Below are 24,406 nucleotides of genomic sequence, written 5' to 3' on the forward strand. Positions count from 1 at the left end.
CAGTCATTTCTTTCTGGACCTTTACTTCCTCAGATTCTTCCACAAATATTTGGTATCTGATTTCTATATGAAATTCCTTACCTACACCACCACAGTGGTTGTGCTGCTGTTGCAATTACTTGCACTGTTATAGACTACCTGGGCCTTTATCACCCCAACCTCTGCATTGCCCTTATTCTTGAGAGGCTGCTGGCTACTAGTAAAGGATAACAACATTAAAAATGTATCTTAGTATTTTAAAGTAGTCATCATGATAGATTAGGAACCAGTATTAAATTGCTAGCTAATATAAAGTTTGGGGAAATTACAAGCTTCTGTTGCATCCCTTAGCACCCAGAACTAGCCATCTCCAACTGTTAAATGAGAGAAAAACAAACATGTAACTCAAGAGATTGTTACTTTGGTCCCAGTCACATCAGCTGGGCTTGACTTCTAATCAATTCATGCATTCTACATTTCCTTAATTGAGTTCAGTCATTCAAGTAAATGGACACTAGAAGCTTATTGTTCTCCTTTTCCTTTTTCCTAGCACTCAGCCTTACAAAACATATCTACTGATTTATCCAGAACAACTTTGGAAAAAGGGAATCTATAACTCTACCTGGTAGCAAGCACAGAATGGCCCACTTAAAAGGACACAATGGATGGACAAAATATATACTGCTATTGTTCATTCTTATATCTAATATCTCTTCAAGAAGAGAACTAAACTAAAAGTAACTAATTACTTTTAAATCTGGAGTAGTCCCAATGGCTCAAGGTGTGGTTCCCAGCCCTGGCACTAGTGGAGCCTGTGGAAGGAAGTTAGGTCAGGGCGGACCTGCCCTTTAAAATGATACTAAAACCTTCCTTCCTTCCTTCCTTCCTTCCTTCCTTCCTTCCTTCCTTCCTTCCTTCCTTCCTTCATCTTTGCTTCCCAGCCACCATGAAGTGAACAGTTTCTTACATCACACACTTTCTCATTATGATGTCCTGCCTCACCATAAGCCAAAGTACAACAGGGTCAAGAGACCATGGATTGAAATCTCTGACAGTACGAGCCAAAAGAAACCTCTTTTCCTTCAAGTTGATTATTTCAGGGTATTTTGTCATAGCAACGGAAAGCTAACATATGAAGAGTTCAACTAAGGTCAAAACAAGATTGCTTATTCTTGTGTTTGACATAATAACTGCACACAAACACCAATTCACACTCAAAGCTTAAATTATATTCTAAAATAATTAGAGAATATTGTTTGTTATGGTTTGTGCCTAGTTGTAGCCCCCAAAGTCTCATGCAGTGGTTGGGGGTGGACGTCTAGAGTTCATGACTAATTCAAGATCCAGTGCTGGAATTATGGGTGTGAATGCTACACCAGCACTATAGCCTGAGTGCAACATAAGGAAGAAAGGGGCTGGCTCTCAGCCACTGCCTCTGCTCCTCCCTTTGTGCTTTTGCCGTTTTACTGTTTCCTGCCGCCATGAACGGCTGCCCTCTGCCACATGCCGCTCTGCCTTGGAGCCAGCCCAGTATGGACTGAAACCTCCACCAACTGTAAGCTAAATAAACCTTTCCTTCCTTCATTTTGAGTGTTTGTTATTTTTGTCCCAGAACAAGAGAAAATTAACAGAGACAATGTTATTTAAGGAATCCTAGAAGAATGGAAAATAACAAACAGCCTCCAGTAGATATTTCCAAAATCAATTTTCTGTAAAGGATAACTCCAACACAATCAGACATCAGTGATATATAATATACTGAAGGATTTGCTACATTTTTCAAAAACTAAAGGAAAAAGGATGGCATGAAGGTAAAAGTATTCTGACCATAAATATGTTCATTCTGGAAGTTTAGATCAATGTCATCTATGGGGCCAGGGATATAGTTCAGTGGCACAAGCACCTGCCTGGCAACTGCAAGGTCCTAAGTTTGATTCCTGGAACAAAAACAAAGTCTAAATCAATGCCTTTTTTGATATGTGCCATAATCCAAACTCTTTCAACCTGATGCTTTTCTGAATTAAAACCTAGAGTAGATCTTTCTTTTTGCTAACCTTTTCTTAGAGTCTTAGTAGAGTCTTGATGTTCCAAAAGACTAGGTAAAGAAACCTGATACACAAAGGAAATTTTTTGGTTATGAACATAGAGGGGGAGAAAGATTCTGGCAAAGGAAATCAAGGGATTGATGACTACACTCGAAGTTTATAAAATGAAAAAAACTTGCTGGACTTATTTCTATACAAAAGTTTCACAAACAAGATCAAGTTCCTAAATTAAAGGTAGTATCCATACCTTGCTCTTCTGATAGATAATGAATCATTTCTTGAAATAGAATGTAAACAAGATGATTAATCAAATGTCATTAAATCATCACACAGCCTCAGAAGTATCTCACAGGTGAACACCCAAGATATTCGGATCCTGACGATGGTATCAACTTTTTTCATTGATAATAAATATTATTAAGACTTCATAGGTAGGATCAAGGTACGGGAACAAGCCATAACAATCAGAGGTTGATGGAATAGTTACTCACTCCACCTATGCCTCCATACCTTTTTTTATGGGGAACTACATCTACCCAAAGGGCTAGAGGACAGCCAGCTTGTTGTCATCTGTATCTTGGAATGTATGAGTCAACCTTGCCACAGCTGATGAAGCCTGAGGTGCCACCCTTGACTTAGCTTAGCAAAGATCAGGCTCCGTTAGGTCTCCCCTCATCTATGGAATTTGAACAATCAATATCTAACAGCTGATAGTTTAGATGCGGGCATGGAAATTGAACTATAAGAAGATAGGGTTGGGGGCAGAGAGGCCACATCAACATGTGTAAGTTGAGTCACTAATTAATGGAGATTAGGCAACTGACAAATCCTAACCACTGCTGAGCAGCATAAAGCTGCTGCAGGGAGTGTAGCTCATTTATTTCACCATATTCTTGAATGCAGGAACACAGCCTTCCTTGTTCATTACCATTTTCCCAGCATAAGGGTAGTTCTTGTTTATTTAAAAATGAGTCATTTGATACATATCTATTGAATGCACAGTTAATAAGTTAGCACTGAGGCTAGAGCAAGCCCTTATGTAACCTTTCCAGAATCTCTACCCAGCACCTCATGCTAGATCCCCTCTTCAACACAGTCTTTGTTTTCATATTTGTCTGGAACCTCCGATACTTCACTTTAGTTAAGCCAATTTATTTGCCCTCTTGATCCTTCTGGTTAAGCTTCCAAATTAATTCTGTAATAGAGAGGAGGGCCTGAGCAAGAAGAGGAAAGGAAAGAGAGGAATAAAAGGGAAAGAAGGAGAAGTTAAGGGGCAGGGTGCTAGAAAAAGACTGTCATTGATTTTTTCAGCATGCTTTTCCAACATAGGTTTAGAAAAGACCTTCCAACCATCTTGCAGGAAGGTGTGGACTATGAGTGTGAGGATAAAAGGCTATAAAATTACAAAAAACAACTTCTCTAGCAGATTTACCTCTAAGAGGTTTTGCTCAAGAGAAGTATGTAAACTTGGTCATAGAACTACAAGTTGATCATTGTGTTAAATGACTAACTAGATTCTAGTTCTTATTTAATGTGTGAGAAAGATGAGCCCAGGGAGGTTGCTAGACTAAAATTCTTCTTTTCAGAAGCAGATATAGGTCAAGCACATTTTCCACATTAGTAGAAACATCTGAAGGCCATTATCATTCTCATCTTGCTTCTAGGACTCACATGGAACAAGGCCCTATAGCAGTGCAATGTTCTGATCAAAATGATACAGTAGAATTGATAAGGAAGAGAGCAAAAGAATAAGGTACTTACTTGGTCCTAGACCAATTGAAAAAGCAGCAACATAAACAAGCAAGCTGGCTAAGGACAGCCATTTCAAAGAAGCTGGGACTTCATCAGGGTCTGTAGCTATCTGGTATCCAGTTTGGTGTAGTCCAGCATTTGGTAAGAATGTGGAGGTCATCTCCCCTTTCTTATCCATATCATTTTCCGTTGGTATAAGTGAGTTCCTGCTGTGAGAGGTAATTTCTTTAAAGTGCTCTCTGAGAATATTGTTGCTGGCTGATAAGTTTCCTGCTCCATAAAGCACAGGCTCATCCAAAGACTGGTTAATAGAACTATGGCTTCTGCAGATGTTGGTGAAATTCATGCGGATGTTAAGATTCACAATACCCAGAGTTAGCAATGAAGCTGCCATCACAGATGAACCAATGCAGAGGAAGGTTTTACTGCCAACATGGTCTACAAGAAGAGTGGCTGGGATGGTGCTTACAACCTTGACCACCCCAACCCCAGTGGAAGCCAAGCTAGCTGCCTCATTACTTTCAAAACCAACAGACTTCAAAACAGTGGATGCATAAAATAATATGTTTGGTTGTCCAGTGACTTGCACAAAAAATACCAGTGTTAGACCTATCATTATTCGAGTCCTCATATTGTCCTTGGTCCGAAATAGATCCCAAAAAGTATACTGATACTCATCTTTCAAGGAAGATTTTATCACAGTGAGCTCTTCAGTTGTGTCTGAGATTGCTCTTAATCTTCCGAGAACCTTACTAGCAGCTTCCTCTTGCCCTTTCATCACCAGAAATCGAGGGCTCGGAGGGAGAAAGTACATTGCGATTGCTTGCAATATTCCCAAAGGAATCACAAGGCCAAACATATACTTCCAGCCCTGGGAGACATTGGCAAATGCATAATTCGAAATATAGGCAAAAAGAATGCCGATGACAATCATCAACTCATTCAGTGACACAAGGAGGCCTCTTCTGTGCGGTGGAGCAATCTCAGCAATGTATACACAGCTAGCAATGGAAGAGAGGGAGATGGAGACTCCAATGGCAATGCGTCCCATGATGAGAATGATGTAGGACAAACTGAGGATCAAAACTAAGCTACCAAGTCCGAGTAGACAAGATGACACAATGATGGCCATCCTTCGTCCATATCTGTCTATCAGAAACCCTCCAGTGAGAGAGGCGAGGAAGGCCCCAATAAGCAGGGAGCTCACAATCATTTCCTGTTCATGACAAGTCAGGGCCAGCAGGGTTCTGATCTGCAGAAGAGCCCCTGAGATGAGCCCAAGTTCATAACCCACCAGGAGGCCACTGAGAGCTGCGGTGACAGATGTCAGGAAAGTAAACATGCTGCACCCTACAAGGAGAGAGGAGAAAGAGAGGTCAGTTTGGAGTTGTTAGTTTAAACATCTTCTGTTCAATTAAAGAATTAGACCTGGTATGTCTTTTGTAACATGGAGTATAAACATGACCATTGGTAATAATGCAATAACCAAAAATGATTAGCTATAAACAGAAATACCAGTTTTATTGTGCTGGCCAAGAGTCGTGGGGACATTTAGAAACCCAGTTTCCTTCTTTCTATAATGTGATGTTTGCAGTTAAGAGGAGACAACTATGTGAAATAAGATGACAGATAATAAAGACTGAGCAAACAAGAATGTCATTTAGTACATACCCTGACACGTGAAGGAAAATCCATATATCCTGGCTCTTCTAATCCCACCTCAGCAATCTGAGAGCAAGCCTCACATGGTAGAACAGCAAACATAGGGACAACCTGGAAGCCTGCTGTTCCCTGCTGGATGACCAGCCACAGTTGAGTGGCTTCTGCTTCTGCATGTCAGGGCTTTGGGACAAAGGCTGGAGGAGATGTGTGAATGTCATAACAAAGTCAGGGTTGTGTGCCAAAGAAAGGGACACTTGGATGCGGGGTCAGGAACCTGCAGCACCCACCTCTCACAATAAGAAGGAAGAGAAAAGGATGAGAGCAAGACGACTTTACATCTTCCTCTTTTTTATAAATGTTAAAATCCTAGGAAAAATGTCAAGAGGTTATTAACTTTTAGTAAGAGATATGTAGCTATATGTCATGTATCAAAATGACCTGACATAGTGGGGCACGCCTGCACTCCCAGCACACTGGAAGCTGAGAGAGAAGGATCATGAACTCAGCTCTCTTAGCTCAATTTATTGAGACCACATCTTGAAAACAAAACAAAAGCAAGCAAGGATAAAAAGCAAACAGAAAACAAAGCAAAGTGGCAGAGGGGAGAGCACCCAGCACAGGAGTGCTGTTTCTAATTTCCAGGGTGAAAGACAAGCAAACTTGGGTCATGTCTCAGGTACAGTCAGATGGCCCAGCATGCAGTGCGCGCGGCTGAATGGGAGGCTGGAGAGGTAGCTGTGAGAGGCCAGAGAGTGAATCTGCATTTTGAACCTACTAAAAGCTATGTGTTTTGCCTCTAAGATATTGAGGTAAAAACACCAAGTAAGGGATTGGACCTACCATTGGGCAAGGCTGGAGGCAGGTATTTGGGAATCAGCAGCATATATTTTACTTGGTGTTCAAAACCATGCAAATGGCCTGGTCTTTAGAAAGACAGATTGGAGCTAAAGAACAAGTGAGATTAGGATGAAGACCTTAGAAACTCCAGTATTTAGTATAGGAAAGGAGATGGAGAAGCAGAAGTGAGATGAGAGGAAGATGGGGTGGAAACAAGTGCTAGAGTATGCAAGCTCATGGTGAACTAAGGCCACCAATCCCACCTTTATTGCAGGAGGGGATGATGTGATTTAGAAATGCCAATTAATTTTTTAGAACCACGCAGATCAGGCTAAGGAGACCTACATCCTTCCCATTGAAAATATCCAAAATGTTTTGCATCTCCATGATCCTGATGGGATATGGGAAGTGGGAGACTCAAAATAGTAGTAGGAATAATAATAATAATAATAATAATAATAATAATAATATAATAATCACTGGCTCTTTAGAAAAAGGAGCACATAAGAATGTAATAATCCCTGTTAAATAAAACTAAATTGTGGTGTTTAAACTATAGACCAGATAATTTTCTAGATGTTAAAATGCATATGCATGTAGTGAAATAACACAGGTGTGGTCCTTGCCTCCAAAAATCTTAACATCGTGGCAGTACCCCTATTATCTATCACCATTTATGTCCCTCCCTTTTTTTCAATCAAAATGACCACAAAGTACTCTAGATCTATTCATGTCCTCAGTTTCCACACTTTCTTTTCCTCCTATGTTCTTAGAGCCTCCATCAACAAACTCCTTTCCCATAAGGAGAATTAGGTAGCATCTTCTCATTTGGATAAAGATACTGTACTAGTCTTCTCTCTACTTGCCATTGTTCATGTAATCAATGTTTGATGTGTTGGGGTTGGTGTGTGTGTGTGTGTGTGTGCGCGCGCGCGTGTGTGTGTGAATTGGTACCTGGCCACTGAAATTCTTATCGGAGAAATAAACAATGTAGAAAAAGACATTTTTAAGAAGCAGATTAAGTGAGGCCCCAGGAAAGGTATTTGGAGTGGCTGAGAATGGCAGGGGACACTGAGTAAAAGATGTAAAGAAATCATGCCACAATTGATTGAGTTGCAGGAAATATTCCTATCATTTTCTGTGCCTTCCTCTTCCTTGTTTTCCCTTTTATTAGAAAGGAAAGGACTCTTCTTTACAAAACAACGACTCCTTGAGATTCAAAGAGCTCTTCCATCCATTCTCTGTTGCTCTGTCTTAGTGACAGCTGGAGTTAAATTGGAGAGTAGGAATATAAAACCAACTCCTTGTCGTCTGGGGACACACGCTTCACTGAATAGAGGTCCAGCTTCTGCTGCTGCTCTCTAGACCTGCGTCATCTTCCTGGATCGTTAGTAAGGATGCCTAGGATGCTGACAAGCAAGGATGCATGCAAAGGGGTCTGATATCACCCCAGTTTGTCAGTGCCCCTCTTGAGACCCAGAACCCTACATGGAGTATAACTGACAAGAGACATAATGGCAACATTTCCATACGATTAATTGTTAAAAGCATTTTACTTTAAATTTAATGTATTATAACATTACTTTTCTCATTATCTATTTGATCTCTCTCTAGGCAATTTGCTTAATAAAACAAGATTTTATGCTATAGAAGTAAGAATTAAGTCAGGTCTTTGTTGTCTGAGTGTCACTTATCTTCTCCATTACGTGGTCTAAGGGGTGTTTTCCTAAACTAGCACCCCTACTCACCTTGCCACAGGGACTCAGGCTGCTAAAGTCTCACCACAAGTTGTTCCTTTGAGGCTTGAAATTCTAATTGGTTGTGTAAGGGCACCTCTAGGGCTTCCAAGACCGAAGCCCCCAAATACCTCGAGACACCACCAGAAGATGTTTTCCTCGTGCTGCTTTTCCATATAAAGAAATCCATGAGGGGAGACATAAAGAGTAGGCCCTTTTCCTGTGTCTTCTTTTGGTTAATGACAGTAATAGACACAAAATCATACTCTATGAACTCCAGGAAGTGGAGATAATTTTTCCAAAATCTCTAGTGGTGAATGGAAAGAAAAAGATAGGCTGTGGTCTGAAGCTATGGCAGGAAGGTGGGGTTTGTTTGTCTAAACACTGATGCGAGACCTGGGTGGACTGAGGAGTAGCGTCAGGACAGCAGGAGAGGGAAAGATAATCATTTATAATTGGTGTCCCCCCCCCAAAAAAAAAAAAACAGGACTGACGTCATTTAACTCTTGACAACAATGCCATTCTGCTCACGGCCTTGCCTCCCAGGATCCCTTCTCTTATGTCTCTTTTCTCCCCAGAAGTGGTACCACAGGAGAGGAAACTCTTGGGTAGAGAAGAGAAACATCACAGGCTGCCGATTTTGCTTGTCCCCCGTGACTTCCGGTCACTTTGTTAGAAGAGGAGCAGCTGCAAAAGCAGAATCTCCAATGGCTCTTTCGATGCTGTGATAACTCTTGATTAAGGTAATGGGACGGAGTGATCCCAATCAAGAGGTTTTATGCAAATGAGCGGTGAGACCCGCAGCGCAGGGGCGCGCAGGGCAGGCAGGCAGGCGCAGCGCTGGCCATGAGACCAGAGCTGGCTGCCCCCACAATAGCTGCATTGTCTGCTCACGGTGGGTCAGAGGAAGCCACAATTGTAACCAGCCCTCAACACGAAATGCTCCATTTTTCACAATATTTGAGTTCCTGCTTCCTCTCTTCTTGCCTTTCTTCCTCCTGCGCCTGCTAGGGCGTGTGTACACAATGTGCGCACAGCAAATACTTGCCGCCTGACTGCGCCCCGCCGCAGGCTGAAAGGCACGCACACATGGGTTTCCCTGGCAGGCAGCCAGGTAGCCGTCCAGCTTGACCAACTGTGAATGCGTTGCGAATTAAAAAGACCCCCTCCTTCATGTTTTGTTCGAGAAAAGCTCGCAGTGGCCCCCGACCGACCGTCCTGGCCGCTGAGGCCTCTCCTTTCTTGGCTCCTGCTCCATTCCATCTCAGCGTCTCAAGAGCCCCGCCCCTAGGAGGCCCCCTTCGGTGGCCTTGTTGCCTGCGACGCTGTATTCTTCTGCCCCTCTCCCAGCCTCATCGCACTGTCTGTCTACAGTCTCTGCTTCCAGCACCCGCTGCATTGGGAGGCACACACTCACATGGACCTGTTTGTCTTCCCTATGAGACTGAAGCGTCCTTGAAAACCAGCATCTGCTTTACTCAGATCTCCATTCTCACCTCTAGTCTTTTGGCACAAGGAAAATAATCGATGTTTGTTGAGTGAATGAACAAATGTATGAGTGGAAGCAGCACGCCAGAAGATCCATGCTTGGTCCTCTCCTCCCCGCTGCTTGTAATCAGACTCAATACCTGAGATGATGTCACGGTGAGCAGGCGGACCTTTACGGTTCCATAACTGCTTACCACTTGAATAGCTTGCGCTCTGCCTTTCTGTGGTTCCTGGCACTACTGTCAGCTAGTTAATGACACACTATTTCAAGGAGTATAATATGTTTTCATATCTGTATATGCACTTTTTTTATTAAACATTGCCCCGTGTATGGGGTTATTTTCTGCTTGCTCATATTCAGCATGTAGCTGCTCCCCTTTCAGAGCTGGGTTTTCAAGTTCTTATCACTCTCAGACACAGATTCTCTGGCCCATCGGCACCATTTGCTGTTTTTAGAAACTCCTGTTTTCCCCTGACTTGTGCTTCTCTTCTACTTCCACACACAGCCACACACACTACACACTCCCCCCCCCAACAATCATCACCTCCATACAGTATCATCTTTCTTCACAGCCTGGGGGAAACCAATTCATCTTAGAAAATCCAGGTCCACCTGGTGGAGATTTTGGAATCTCCACCTCTACCAAAGCTTTCCAGACCTCCCTTCCTGGTTAGCAGTGATCTCTCTTCTCTCTCTACTTAGGGCACCCCAAATGATGCTGTTGTTTGTCTCCTGCCTTAGAGGGGCAGCCCCAGGAGAGTAGTAGTATGCAGGCCTTGCTCAGTACAGGTCTAGGATGCCCCAGGAAAGATGTGCTCTGGCTGAGCTAGAGGCTGCACCTCTCCCATACACCTACAGCCCATGGCCTAAGGTGATCTGACCCGTGGGCTTCTCAGCCCCTTGCAGGGCCAAGTCTCTTCTCAGTCCTGGAACAGGTGTGGTGCCCTCTGTGGTGGTAAATATTGGGGACTTGCATCTGTCTAACCTCTGCCCCCACCCCTTCCGACACCCCAATCCTGCCTTTATCACACGGTGAAATTCAGACCAATAGACTGACCTTTGGCCTCCCTAAACACCTAATATTGTTTGGTCTCTCCAAGAACAAGAGAAACTTTGCTATTATTCTTTCTCATTTTTCCAAGCTCAAGTTTGATGTGATAGTACTTTCATAGACATTCTTTCTTAAAATAAATATTTACTCACTTCTTGTTAGCAGGAGAGGTTTCAAGAGGGGACATTGTTCACATTTTCATATTAGAGCTCACTGGATTCAGCTTTGTTGTTCTTATTCACTGTCCTCCTCTGCCTGAATACATGCATGATCTTCTTCCTCCTTTCCTTGCCTCTAGTCCCAACACTAACAAAGGTAAGTGCAACCATGATAAGTCTGTGGTCTTGTTTGTCTAAATTTTTCTGGTACTGACTGAGAAAATTTTTTTTTCTAATATTTTTCTTATTTTTGTCCTGTTTATTTAGTCATACTTATTTACATATTACTTGTATATATCATTCCCATTTTACCCCCATATGCTTGTCCTTTTATCTGCACCCTACCACAGTTTCTCATATTTATCCTCTACATTGCAGAGTTCTGGATAATTCTAGTTGTCAGTTTTATCCTTTTCAACTCTCCACAGGTTTTATAAAGTTCTGCTCTCAGTTGTCTACCTGATCTGTCTTCCCCTCAGTTTACTCTTATCATTAGATGTTGCTATGGTTTGGATATGGTCTGTTCCCCAAAGATTCATTTGTCGAAGGCGTGGTCCCAGAGTGGCAATGTGGAGGTGCTGAGAACTCTAAAGAAGTGGGCCTTTGGGACGTGTCCTGAGGTCCCTGGGAACTCTGCCCTGGGAAATGGAATGCTGTTTTCTTAGAGCGAGTACTGTTGATAGTGTATGCTTATAAAAGCCTTACCCTGACCCCTGGATCTCTTTCTACCTTTCTGTCTCAATATGTGATCTCTTCCTCCTATACATGGTCCCCTATTATGACAATACAGCCTTTAGTCCTTACCAGAGGCTGAACCAATGGAGCCTTGATCTAGTACTCTCTGCCTATAAAACCATGAGCTAAATAAACTTTTGGAAAATAAAGTAGGCCTGTTTCAGATATTTTATGATGATAATGAAAAATAGACATACGTATTTTGAAAAATAAATTTATACAGAAGATGTTCTACATCATTTTTCAGTCCTTGTTTTAAAAAATTATATGGAGAAAAAAAGAATTTGATTTCCAGGGGCCGGGGAGATGGCTCAGTGGAATAAGTGCTCCCCTGGCAAGAGCAAGGGCCTGAGTTCAATCCCCAGTTCCACCAAAAAAAGAATTTGCTTTCCAACATTACCTATATTAAGAAGTCTTACATGAATCTATTTTTTATTGTATATAAAATATATGAGGTGATCAAAATATATGGTGAACATTTAAACTTCCAATTTTTATTGTGGTAAAATACACATTTGCTATTTGCCCCCCTCAGAATCCTCCCCCTTGCTCCTAGCGCACCTGTCCCATCACTCGCACCACTTTCTGAAGTGCTTCTGAAAGTCCTCTTTTGTGAGTTTAATCTATGCTCCATGATCAAAATAAGGTGAATGCTATTGCCAAGTGCCACCAATAGAAAGCAGGTTTACAAAAAGACAACACATCCCTGTCCACTTTATTCACTAGATCTGGAATTGTAAGACTTCTGGCTCTTCATCAAAATGAGCAAGGAAGGGCCTGGGGATCTAGCTCAGGGGCATAAGCACTTGCCTGGCAAAATGAGCAAGAAAAGCAATGTTTTGTATGAATTCAGGACACAGAGGCAGCTGCAACAGCGTAACTAAAGACATCCATATCCCAGCACTTGGGAAACTGAAAACAGGAGAATCACTATGAGTTCAACCTGTGTGGTGAGACCCTATAGACCCTGTACTAAAAATAAATAAATAAACTTACTAAAATGAATACTTCAAAAATAAATATATAAATTAAAAAAAAATAAATAAAAATAAAGACATCCATAGATAGTACTTCCAGAACTACTTTGGAAAGTGAAAGAGCAATGTGCAGGCGCATACAAAAGCGAGAGTGAGTGTTTTGAGAAGGCTTAATGGCAATGTGTCTTCCACCATATTTTTCTAAAATAAATGTTTCCAACATTTTTTATCATACTTCATACGTTCCGGTAACCATACATGCAGTGTCTTTACCCTCAAGTCAGTTGTAATGTTTTGACTGTAAGAATGTACAAATCTGAACACAGAGTGGCATTTATTTTAATTAACAAGAAGACCATGTTGGGTTTGGTGTCTCTAAGCATTTGTGCTCTACCTAACCTTCTCTTCTTGCCTCTTCAGTCAGAGACATTATTTTGTTCCTCCTGGTTGGTCAATGTATGTGTAAGGTAGCTTACACAACACCAAGAGTCAGGCTGTCACACAATCAAAGCAAAGTTCAGAGGACAATGAAGGTTCAGGACAGGAACATGGTTCTGTTTTTATCAAGAAGTGAACTTTTCAGAAACATCCTAGTAGATTTGCTCTCACATTTCTTTGACCAGAACCCATCAGCCATTGGGCAAACATGGCTCCAAGAAAGACTTAAGAAATGAAAAATGAGAAGTAACTCCTAAGAAGTAGTTAACTGGGTGGGAAAGTGGACAATCACAAGGGAGTTAGAGTGGCTATTGCGTATTTAGTCTCAGACATATCTGAATGCACAACGTGGACACCTGACTGCAATTAGAATCTCCTAGGTCTGAAACTACAGGTACACCGGATGTGCACAGCTGCTAGCCAAGATTCTGGTGCCTGGAGCTATTTTTCTGGTATGGATCCACTGGGCTGAGAAAGAAACTTTTCCCTTCTACTTTTTTGGTGCCCTGGTTATAAATAGAGAACACGATCCCTGGATTACTTAAAGCAGACTATAGCTCTTTGCTTGTCAAAAATAATATGTACAAAGCTATAACTTGTAGAACGGACTTCTCTGATGGCTCTTCTAGGGTTGGTCTTTTCTTAAGAGTGATTTTATATTTTAGAATTCAGTGAGACTGCCTTTCCTATCGATCCTAGAAGTCTTTGAAGTTCTGGAAACTATACTCCCTGAAGAGATAAAAAAAAAAAGGAGTAATAATGTCAGGACGGAGTGAGAAGAATTAGCAGCATGATATGGCCTCAGAGAAGCCAGCTATAATGGCCTATGGAGGCAACCCCTCATTCCTTGTGGTAAAAATTCCCAATCTGTCAAATAAATGGGGATGGATAGCGGGATTTTGTAGGAATCTAACACTGTTCAGCCCCACCTGTACATAAGCATGACATCTACATGTAACATAGTGTTACGTACTTAACCCACATTCTGGCTCTCAGTGGTATTGCAATTTTGCATCTGCTTCCATATTTTCATGGAGATTTTTCAATAGATTATGAAGAGAAGGTGAATCAGGAGAAGGCACCCTGTCTGGAGACCTTCAACATCTCTAGGATGAAAATTGTCAATATGTAGAAACTGTGTTGAAAATCTACACCATCTAATGAAATAATCTCATGGATGATTATTTAATATTGGAAAAAATATCAACACATTTGTATTTTAAAATATCAACTGTATGTAGATGGGATGCAAATTTAAAAAGCACACAATATGTTCATGAATATGTAGTAGCTTTCTGTCATTCTGTATTATCTAATCAATGAATATAGATTGCAAGGTCAACTATATGAGAATTTGAAGTTATTTTTCTATTTCAAAAGGAGTCTGCATATTTAAAAATGGCTGAGAATCATGTCTTGAACTATTTAAATTTTTAATTAGGGAAATGAAATAGGAAGACCATAAATAGTATTACAGAGCCTATAGATGGAGGTTCTTTTTAGAAGAACACTTTTATTCATTAAAAATAAGACTCAGGCTGGCAAGATAGTTTAGTGGTCTAAAGTGCCTGCTTAGGCAAGCTTAGGCAAGTGCAGGCACTGTGGTTCGATCCCCGGCACCACGTGCCACACCAGCCCTGCCCCCGGGGTGGGCTGAGCTGGCCACGAAAAAATAAAAGTAAGACCCACATAGTCCCTTGTGGTGTAAAGGGAGAAATCAAGAGGACATTTTCACAATGGGACTATGGAAGATATGGAGGTAGAGGGAGAAAAAGTTGAGATACTTTCTATAATACAGAGGGAGACCTTTGGAGCAAGGGAGAAAGAGGGAGAATACATCACAATCTTGGGGATCACTGCAGTTTGTGAGTCAGCTAGCCCTTCGTTAATCAAAAGGTCGTTATGTGGTGCATGACTGTAGGTATTAGATTGTTGTCTTCCTGGTGAGTTGGTAAAAGCTATAGATGGAGATAATGCCCTGGATGTCCTCACTCTGATGTAGCCAGCACTGAGCCCTTCTTGCAGCAAGGGTTCAATAAGAATTCTCTGAATTACAATGCTCCAGCTGAGTTCCACAAGCCTTTCTCCCTTCATTTGCTTGCCTAACAAAGTGTCACATGCCAGCTCTGCCTTGGGCAAAAGCGGCAGGCAAGCTGCATCTCGATGGTCATCAAAACCAGCTTGAGTGGGTACGGTGAGCACTGGTTACATAGGATTTGGTGGTACAATATGCCGGCTTGTGTCAGACGTCATACCTGATGTCTAGGCTAGCAATGCAGAAGAAAAGGCACCAGGCCCACCCATTGCGAATTGCAAAACACTTTCTAAGCTCTGTCAGTCAGCTCAGAGCTCTAGTAAGTACTGGAACATAGATCTTATCCAGCAACTTACAATTTTATAGAAAAAACATCTCACATGAAAATGAGAGAACTAGCAAAAATACAACGTAATCGAGGGCTGGATAGAGTATAACAGATTTCCAGGTTGGACAGATCAGGAAGTAGAAAGAGCACTGGTGGATATGAAGAGGACCAAACCCCTGGGTGGGTTGAGTACTAAGGTTCACATCCCTAGGCCACCACCTGTCATTTATGCTACGTGGAACAAATCATTTTGCTTCCTACAACAGATACCCAGGCTGAATGGCAAAGGTACAGTCTGGAATTACAGTGATAAGTTACAGCTAATCTTTGACAAGGCTAGCAAGAATTCAAACTTTCTGTTCCTCTCTGTCCTCATCCATAAGGTAAAGATAATAGTATTATCTAACACACAGAGTTTCAAGAATGAATGAGATAGACGAGAGCTTGGTAGAGGGAGTAAGTACTTAGTGACAATCAGTTTGTGCTCTTGGCCTCTGTTCCCATCTGTGACCTGGAAGCAACATTACCTGATTGGGTTGGGGTTGTCATATAGATAAGAAGTGGGAGCCTGCACTCTGAAAGGCTGAGGCAGGAGGATCACAAATTCAAGCCCAGTCTGGGCAACCTAGTGACTTAGCAAGCTTCTGTCTCAAAACAAAACAAAAACAACAACAAAAAAATTCAGATCACCTCCTTTATTAGTGCATGCCTTTTATCCATAAGGTTTGCATTCCTTATGGGAAGTAGGTCCGTGTACACTCTTTTCTTCATCCCCTTTCCCTCCTCCTCACCCCCATCTCTTGCTCCTCTTCCCTTTTAAGAAACCTCCCCCAATGTCTTAGTATCTACCTTTTATTTTATTTATTTTTAATTTTAATTTTTTGGGATCAAACTCAAGGCCTTGAGCTTGTCAGACAGGCACTTATACCATTAAGCTATCTTCCTAGCCCCTTTTATTTTTAAAAGGGCTGGAGATGTAGCTCAGTATGAAGGCCCTGGGTTCAATCTCTGGTAGTAATAATAATAATAACAATAATAACAATAATAATAATTTAGCAAAAAGTTGTTTAATCTGAATCAGTGTGGTAAATTTCCTTAATATGAAAGTAAACTTATGAAAATCTCTCTTACTGCTATCAAAGGAAATTAAGTTTTACCTGTTTCTACCATATCAATTGTTGAATTCAAAGCAATTCTTGAATTGTTTTGTTTTCCAAATTGACAGAACATACATAATTGGGCTTACATCATAAAAAACAATTTATTCATGTGATTTTTGCCTTATGGCTTCTACAGTAGAGTTTCCCAATGGATGTGTAGTTTTATTTATTTATTTATTTATTTTATTTTTTTGTGGAACTGGGGATTGAACTCAGGCCCTTGCACTTGCCAGGGAAGTGTTTATTCTACTGAGCCATCTCCCCATCCCGAGTTTTCCAATGGAAAGAAAACATTTTATTAGCGTGGGGATGCTCTCTCACCAAAACGATGCATTCTAATTAAAACATTTTCCCCCTATCCTTAAAAAGCCTCACACCTATGAAGCTGAGGTGTTATTTTAAACAAGTTTCTCAGTTAGCTTGGCAAACAGCTCCTGACTCCAACTTCATTAAGCGTGGAAACATTTGGTATGATTATATGAGTATCTAGTAGCCCCACGGCACTGCCACGCCAGGCAGACCTGAGTCACCAGTGATCTGAGGAACCATCGCCTGTAAGGGCGCCACAATGGAACAATTTAAAGTTGCATTATACTTGATTTACTTGAGGAAAAAAAATATTCCTATAATTCAAACAAAGGACTGTACTTTTCTCCTTGCTATTTTGGCAGAATTGGAAAATGAGTCATTGTTCAAAAATAATGAAAGCTGCTAAAATTAGATATGAAAATTATTTTAATCATATATGACTTTTCCCGAAATTTTATAAAGAGGATGTTACTGAGGCATAGCCACCTAGCAAATGTATCAATGCGTGGGCTGCAACACAGAAAGGAAAATAATATCAATGAGAAATACAAATTAAAATAGAAATAACCCATAAACATTTATGATTTATTGTGAGGGTTATTGGACTCCATTTCGGGTGGGGGATATATTAAGGAATTTCGACTTCTGTGATTTTTATCTGAGTTTTGGCTCTTTTTGAGAGCTGATTTGATGAGAAATTGTCCCCATTTGGTATTTGGTCAAAGAGCCCCTTGGGAAGAAGCCATGCAACGTTTCTCTTTCCCATCCCATAGCTCTGTGGCTTTTAAATTATTCAGTCATTCCACCCTCCTGGCAGAGACTGGTCACAAAAAGAACACCAGACTAGAGAACTCCATCTCTGCTCAGTTAAAAAAACAGATCTTGGGCCGGGGAGATGGCTCAGTGGAATAAGCGCTTCCCTGGCAAGTGCAAAGGCCTGAGTTCAATCCCCAGTTCTGCAAAAAATAAATAAATAAATAAATAAACAAACAAACAAACAGATCTTGCTTATATCCTCTAAGTAAATAGCTGCTTTAACACACAAATGGAGGGCCTTTTGGAGCTCTTGGAAGGGTTTCTAACTCTGAAGCTAACCAGTCCTTTGGTTCCTTCTGTTTAGAAAGCATTACATCTGAAACCATGATTCAAGGACTATTGGTAAATGAAAATCAAATCCCACCCGTTTACAACAACTAGAGCAGGGTGGTTTTCAAAACACAGTTCTGAACAACCAGGACAGAGGCCTCAGACTATCCAGAGTGGCCTTGATTGCGAGAACCAGTTCAGGCATGCGGCTGTGTGCTGACTCTACTCAGCCGGTCCAGGTGGGCCCCAGGGCTTGTGGGCTCTGGCTGCAGCCCTGTCTCCCAGCCCGCCTCGGCCTGCTGCCACTGCTGTCAGAGAGGGCAAGTGACAACCTCTCTGGGTGACGTGTCCTCAGACGGGCAAGAGCGCTGTTCTCACTGCCTGTGCCAGAAGCTCCACCCAGAGCTTGTGATAAAAGAAATCGTACCATGTTTGTTTAGAGCCTTCTACTTTCTAGGAGGCCCCAGAGGAGCCATTTGCTCCAGCTTCACCATCCTGCATTCTCAGATTTAGAGTTTTTGATATGATTTCCCAACAAGGACAATGGTCTGTCTCACAGAGGTGCTGACTGGATCGGGAAGGGAGAGGTCTCTCTCATTCGTTTTCTCTCTCTCTCTCTCTCTTTCTCTCTCTCTCTCTCTCTCCCCTCCCCCCTTTCTCTTTTCAGTACTGCAGATTTAACTATGGGCCTTCACATTGAGCTATACTTCTAATTCTTTTTATTTTTTATTTTGATATAGAGTCTCACTAAATTTCCTAGGTTGTCTAGGCTGGCCTCCAACTTGCAGTCCTCCTGCCTTGACCTCCCTGGTGCTGGGCTTATGGGTGTGCACCACAGAACTGCTAGTTCTTTCTAAATCAACCTGTCTACAAATCCTGTCATTTCCTTGAGGATTTCTTAATACAATATTTTTTTTTTGTCATTTATTCTAACATCTACCTATTAAACACACATTGTGAAGTACAATACTTTTCATGCATTCTGGCACTTAATTTTTCACTATGTATGTAGAAAGATTAGAAAAAAGTAGAATGGCCTAGCATTGCCCTAAAGGTCAGTTGTAACAGGAGGCCCAGGCCTCAGGCCTAGTGTTGCCCAAGGTAACTAACCTGGTGTTAGATTCCCTCTTCTTACAATCACAGCTCTACCCTCAGCCTTGCTCTTTCTTCAGAATGTTTGCTTCCACACACACCCTGTCTCCCTTAAAAGAAGACTTGCCCTTGGGAACCCCAGGAAGCATGAGCCAACTAGGTCAGAGTGAATTCAAGGGGGCCAGATTCAGACTACACTGGAGAACAACACTCAGTAGCAGCCTAAGTACAGTTGTATCTTACATACCGACCAACTCTCAGCTTGCACATGTAAGAAGGACTTGATAGTGTTAAAGTGTCTGAAAACAACTATGCTTACACTCACACAATCATTGTCACTCTTGTTTTTTTTACTTTCTGGCCAGATAGAAAATGAAAAGTCAGTTTTCAGGTGGTAGAGGGATAATGAATGAAGGAAAGCCCTGGAGCTGAGAATGAATAGCAGACAGAGAACGTCCTAGGCCCAGGGCCTCCACAATCAGTTCTGCACTCTCTATCATCTGCTCTTGACACCAGAATGTCAAATTAAGCTTGACCTTGTCCTAAGAGGTCAATTTGAATATGCCCATAAGCTACGAAACATCTACTAAGTGTATATATTTTCAGTCATAGCTTAATTCTTACAAATGAATTAAGTTCATTAATTTGTAGTCACTGGAACAAAGCATTCTTTCTAGAGTTGGCCAAGAGACTTATCAGAATGCCTCATTGTGTGCAGTAGCCTTCAATCACCATCTTAGGGGTTTGGTTTTGCTTTTTAGCACCTTGTTTTAAGCACCTTGCCCTAGGTTATATAACTTATTTTTCCTTGTGTTTTGAGTTTTTCCATTTAAAAAAAAATCCAGAAAAAAAATTCCTTCTTTGAAATTCAAAAATTGGATGGCAATTACTAAGCATATTATAAATATTCTTAATTCCTTGATAAAAGAAATTATAAGACTGGGCATGGTGGAATATGATTGTAATCCCAGCACTCAGGAGCCCAAAGCAGAGTCTCCCTGACTTTGAGGCCAGCCTGGGCTACACTGTGAGTTGAAGTCCAAACTATGTAGTAAGCCCCTGTTTCAAAGAAAGAGAGACAGAAAGAAAAAGAGGGAAAGAGAAGGAGAAGGACAGACATAGAAATTCATGTACAGAGAAGCTAAAAGAAGCATTTGACAATTATTTTAGTTAGTATTTCTTCACATTTCAGTGTCTTTATAAAATCATTTAAGGTATCATCCCAATACTAACAGTTAGCGACATAAGTGGCTTGTCAGAACTGTACAGCAAGGCTACACAACACATTCATTTAAATATAAAAGTGTCTGGGTACCTTTGGGCTCCAAAGAATGTCAAAGCAAATGACGAAAATTTACAGAAGTGATAATGCAGAGTTTTGTGCTCATTTAAATGTAAACTACATGTCGCATAAATCAAATGTGTATTCATCTGAGATTTTAGGAAAACATTTAGGCTTTTCTTCTGTATAATAAAGACCCATTTACAATTAAACCTGAAGGATAATTTATGCTAATCATTTTTATAATTTCTTTATAACAACATAAACCCTTGCACATTGAGTTAAATATGAGCATATATTCAACTTCTATAAGCATAAGCACATATCATCTTCTATGCAGATAACTGTGAACTTGTACAGTATAAGCTATTAGGGAACACTGTGCCTTTACAGCCATATCAAAATTTAAAGTCAATTGTTAATGAAAAAGTCCCTCCTTGACAGAAAATTTTTTTCTTGTGTGTGTGTGACATTATCAGTTGATTCCACTCAGTGCCCCCTTTGATGGTCACCAGCTCCTCAGCTTGCTGTCTGGAGCTCAGTTTCTTAAGAATTCAGGAATTAAAAGAAAAAAATCATGCACTCTATTCACGCCAGAGCCACATTCCCCTTGCCTGCTTCTGGGAAGCACTGAGTCAGCAAACAAACCCATGGAAGAGGGACAGCTCTGCTGGAGAAAGGGTCAGTCAGCTGGAAGATGGCCCCAGGTCTCCACTCTTGACTAGGGGTGGGGAAGAAAGAAGGCACAGGAGGGGAAGAGGTGCAGAGTCTTCACTCCTGAGGAGGTTCCTCCAGCTGTTTGCCTAACAAGCGCAAGATCCTGAATTCAAGTCCTGGTACCAAAAACACAGAAGGTGCCTCTTCAACTTCACATGAAGGGCTGTGGACCAGATTCTGTAATCAAGAAAACCCACAACCAGAATTCCAATGTGTGGGCCATTCCAGGGTGAAAGGCAAATGCAGTTACAGCATTTACTCTTTTGGATGATTTATGAAATTCCAATATATGTTTTGGGAACATAATACAAGATTAGGAGAGGCAGAGTGGAGAACAGTAGTGGCAAGGAGATGATTGTTTATATCTGACATCATTGTACGAATCATCTGCAGTTCTTTGGAAACTCCCTAAACTAAAAGGAAGCAGCAGCAACAGGTATGTGGTGCATCCGTGGGCATTTGCGCTAGCAAAGGCAAGTGACATGAACTAGCACAGCTCCAAATGTCACCTCTGGAAGGAAAAAGTATCAGTGCACACCTCAGTTTCAAAGACCCATTTTAAAGAAAGCAGGATCAAGTGAAGAAGAGGTTTTGGCATTTGAACAGCCCTCAAATTCATCACTAATGTGTGCAGCATTGGGAAAGAAAAGTTATGTTCATTGATTACATAACGAATAACTTTGCGAAGCCTTTTTAAAATGCTGATTCACAAAACAGGGTTTACATATTGTTCATTAGCAATAGTGTGTGGGGAAAAAAATGTGCGTGTGGTTTGACAAATGAAATCAACTTTTCCAGAATGAAAAAGATTCCTACATCGTCTCATATAAACACAGTTGATAAGACCTAACGTACCAGGAGTGGGTATACAAGTCACATTTTCTTAACACCTAAGGCCCCACTAAGACTTCTGTCCTCACATGTTACAGCTCGGGGTCATTCCAAGTCCCACCAAAAGTTGTTCCCTTTCTCCCCGCATCCAGCCCGCTCATGCGCGCGCGCGCTCACACACACACACACACACACACACACACACACTCACACGCATGCACGCCCGAGTGGCACACAGCAGCGCTGTCCCTTCCAGCGGGTCGCGGGAGCCCAGCAGCTCACTTTACCTCCCGCGCAGGCACGGTGCCGGCCGGCTCCTCGGGTTCCAGAGCTGCCATCGCTCTCTGCCTCTTTCCCCTTCTGGTTCAGCAGCTTGGGGCCCTCTGCGTTTTCAACAGGTACCATGGTCACGTAGAAGTTACAGCCTCACCAAACCACCGTGTCCTGCACCGCCGACAGGACTGGTCACTTTCCCCATGGTACCACACTAAGGAAGAGTCGCGGGGGTGGAGGGGGGGGGACAGGTCTTCGGGCAAAGCCAATGTGATTTGTGACCAACTTTGTTTCTATTTCCGAAAGGCTTTGCCCTTTGCGGTGACACAGGCTGTTGCTATTCCAAGCAGCCTATCACAGGCAGGGGGAGGGCCCAGTCCGGACGGTTGTTGCTGCCTTTGGATGCGGAGTTGGAAGCAAGAGTTAAAAGACTTGCTTACAAGTCTCCACCACAGTGTGTGGCCTTTAGTTGGGGCTAGCTCTTGTGTTCTTGCACCTTTAAAAACAGGCAAAGAAAGGAAAGTGCGGATTTAAACGCCAGCTGAGAGAGGCGACAACACTCACAGATAGTATCACCTAATCTTGCAGAAGAGAAATAACTTATGCAAAGACATACCGGAAGGAAAAGTGTGTTAATTTTTCATCAAGACTATCATTCCAAGAGCCAGGATACTTACTAGCTTACACAAAACTTAAAACATCTTTATCATTTCAATCTAATTGCAGTCTAGGTAAATGCCTCGTGTACTTCCTCTTCTAGGGCCTGTCAAGCAAATCAAAGCCTGCAGCCAACTCAGAATACACAGATTCTTTAGATTTTGTTTATCTTGAGATGACAGCAAGTTAATCCGGTTTTAAATGCCCAAAATTGTCTAAAAGAAAGAAGTAATCCTCAATCTTCTATCAGGTTGAATGATTGCTTGGGTAGGAGGTAGACAGTCCCCACTCAGGAAGATGGATGAAATGACCCACGGCGTGAGTGTACTGGTCATGTAACTTGAAACACAGAAGGGTATAGGAGGAAAGACTGCTCTTCTGATTTGTGAATATATTTATATAAAGTCTTATTGAGTAATACTCTTTTGCCTTCAGTTACATGTTTAGCAAATCACAGGTGTTTAAAAAAATTATAGCGAAACTAAGATCTTCTCAGAAAATCACTTGGGAGTAGAAACTAAATTCTATATAGTATTTACATGTCAGAAATTATACTAAGGTCAGTAACTCAAATGACCCTTTCTAGGGGTTAGGGAGACAAGCTTGCAATATTCGACCAAGGAAGTAGAGGCTGAGTAATTTGACTCAAGGCTTCGAGCTAGTTAGCACAAAGCTGAGATGGTGAAGCCAGGAGGTCTAAGGCCATTACTATCCTCCGGGGTAACTACTTAGCTTTGTCCTTCTTGACTAGCTCTTCTTGACTTTGTTTTTATTTTTATTAGTCCACATTTGCAGTCCACATGATTGTATTCATTGTGAGGAGTTGGTATACAGCGTGTAATACAAAGATGACTTAGGCAACTGCCTTAATTTGTTCCTGGGTTGCACTGATACCACAGGAGTGGCAGTTTGTACTTATGAGATGTGTTTCTCAGCAGTTCTCCATCTTCTCTTGGCTTTTGTCTTCTTTCTGCGTATAATCAGTGACCTGCTTGGAGGGCCGTGGTGTCCTGGGCGAGTTGTAGGAGTGCATTGTTTCACGATCCCTAGGACCTGTGTCAGCAGAGGTGTTAGAGTGTTTGCTGTGGCAACTGAGCAGACACAAGCGAAGCCTAATTCCAGATGACCTGATTCTGGTGGAAAGTAGTTCAACAGTTCTCGCTCTGCTTTTATTGCAGCCAAATTATCCAGTACTCTGCAGGTATAAACCAACCAAAATTCAAAAGAGTGAAGAAACAATGAGATTGACCATCTACTTCCTGGTTCGCCTAATTCTGTTGCCTGTCCTGTTGTTGACCAGACAGGAGCCAATATCTTGCTCACCTCATTCTCTTAACTCAGGGAAAAGCTTAAAAGGAGCTTTTGTTCAGGAAGGGGGGGGGGCGGGCATTTTCTTTAAGTTCCCTTAATATCCTATGCTTCCCATGTTTAGCATCTTTATAATGAATTTATTAGTTAGCTGTATTGTTTGGGTTAAATCTGTCTCTTCCAATGGATCAACAACTCCTCAAAGTGTGGACCATATTCTATATGGCTTAGTAGGGAGTTTAAGAGGAGAGTACATACAAAGCGGATTCTGCTAGCTGAGTCAGGGCTTAGGCTGTGGTATTCCAGAGTATGACACCTCAGATGCTGGGTGCTTTGATCTGAAGGCTGTTAGCAGGGCCTCAAGAGCTAAGTTTCTTTGAATTTCTCCTGCTCTCTTATTTCTCAATACTTGCACTGTCCTCAGGCAAATCTTTGAAACCAGAAGTCCTTTTCCCTAAGGTAAGCTGAT

At 41.7% G+C, this 24,406-nt stretch overlaps 1 protein-coding gene across 1 annotated transcript in view; it reads right to left on the bottom strand.

Annotated features, from left to right (window-relative positions):
* Positions 1–22,259, bottom strand: part of Slc2a12 (solute carrier family 2 member 12) — a 55,099-nt gene extending 32,840 nt beyond the window's left edge. The window contains exons 1-2 of the mRNA XM_004628519.2: positions 21,987–22,259; positions 3,786–5,126 (exon numbers count right to left, since the gene is read on the bottom strand). Coding sequence (XP_004628576.1) covers positions 3,786–5,126; positions 21,987–22,104 — 1,459 coding nt within the window. The 5' untranslated portion in view covers positions 22,105–22,259. The remainder of the gene's footprint in view (positions 1–3,785; positions 5,127–21,986) is intronic.
* Positions 22,260–24,406: the final 2,147 nt, after the last annotated feature.

Source organism: Octodon degus, unplaced genomic scaffold, assembly GCF_000260255.1.
Source record: "Octodon degus isolate 3935 unplaced genomic scaffold, OctDeg1.0 scaffold00024, whole genome shotgun sequence".
Lineage (NCBI taxonomy): Eukaryota > Metazoa > Chordata > Mammalia > Rodentia > Octodontidae > Octodon > Octodon degus.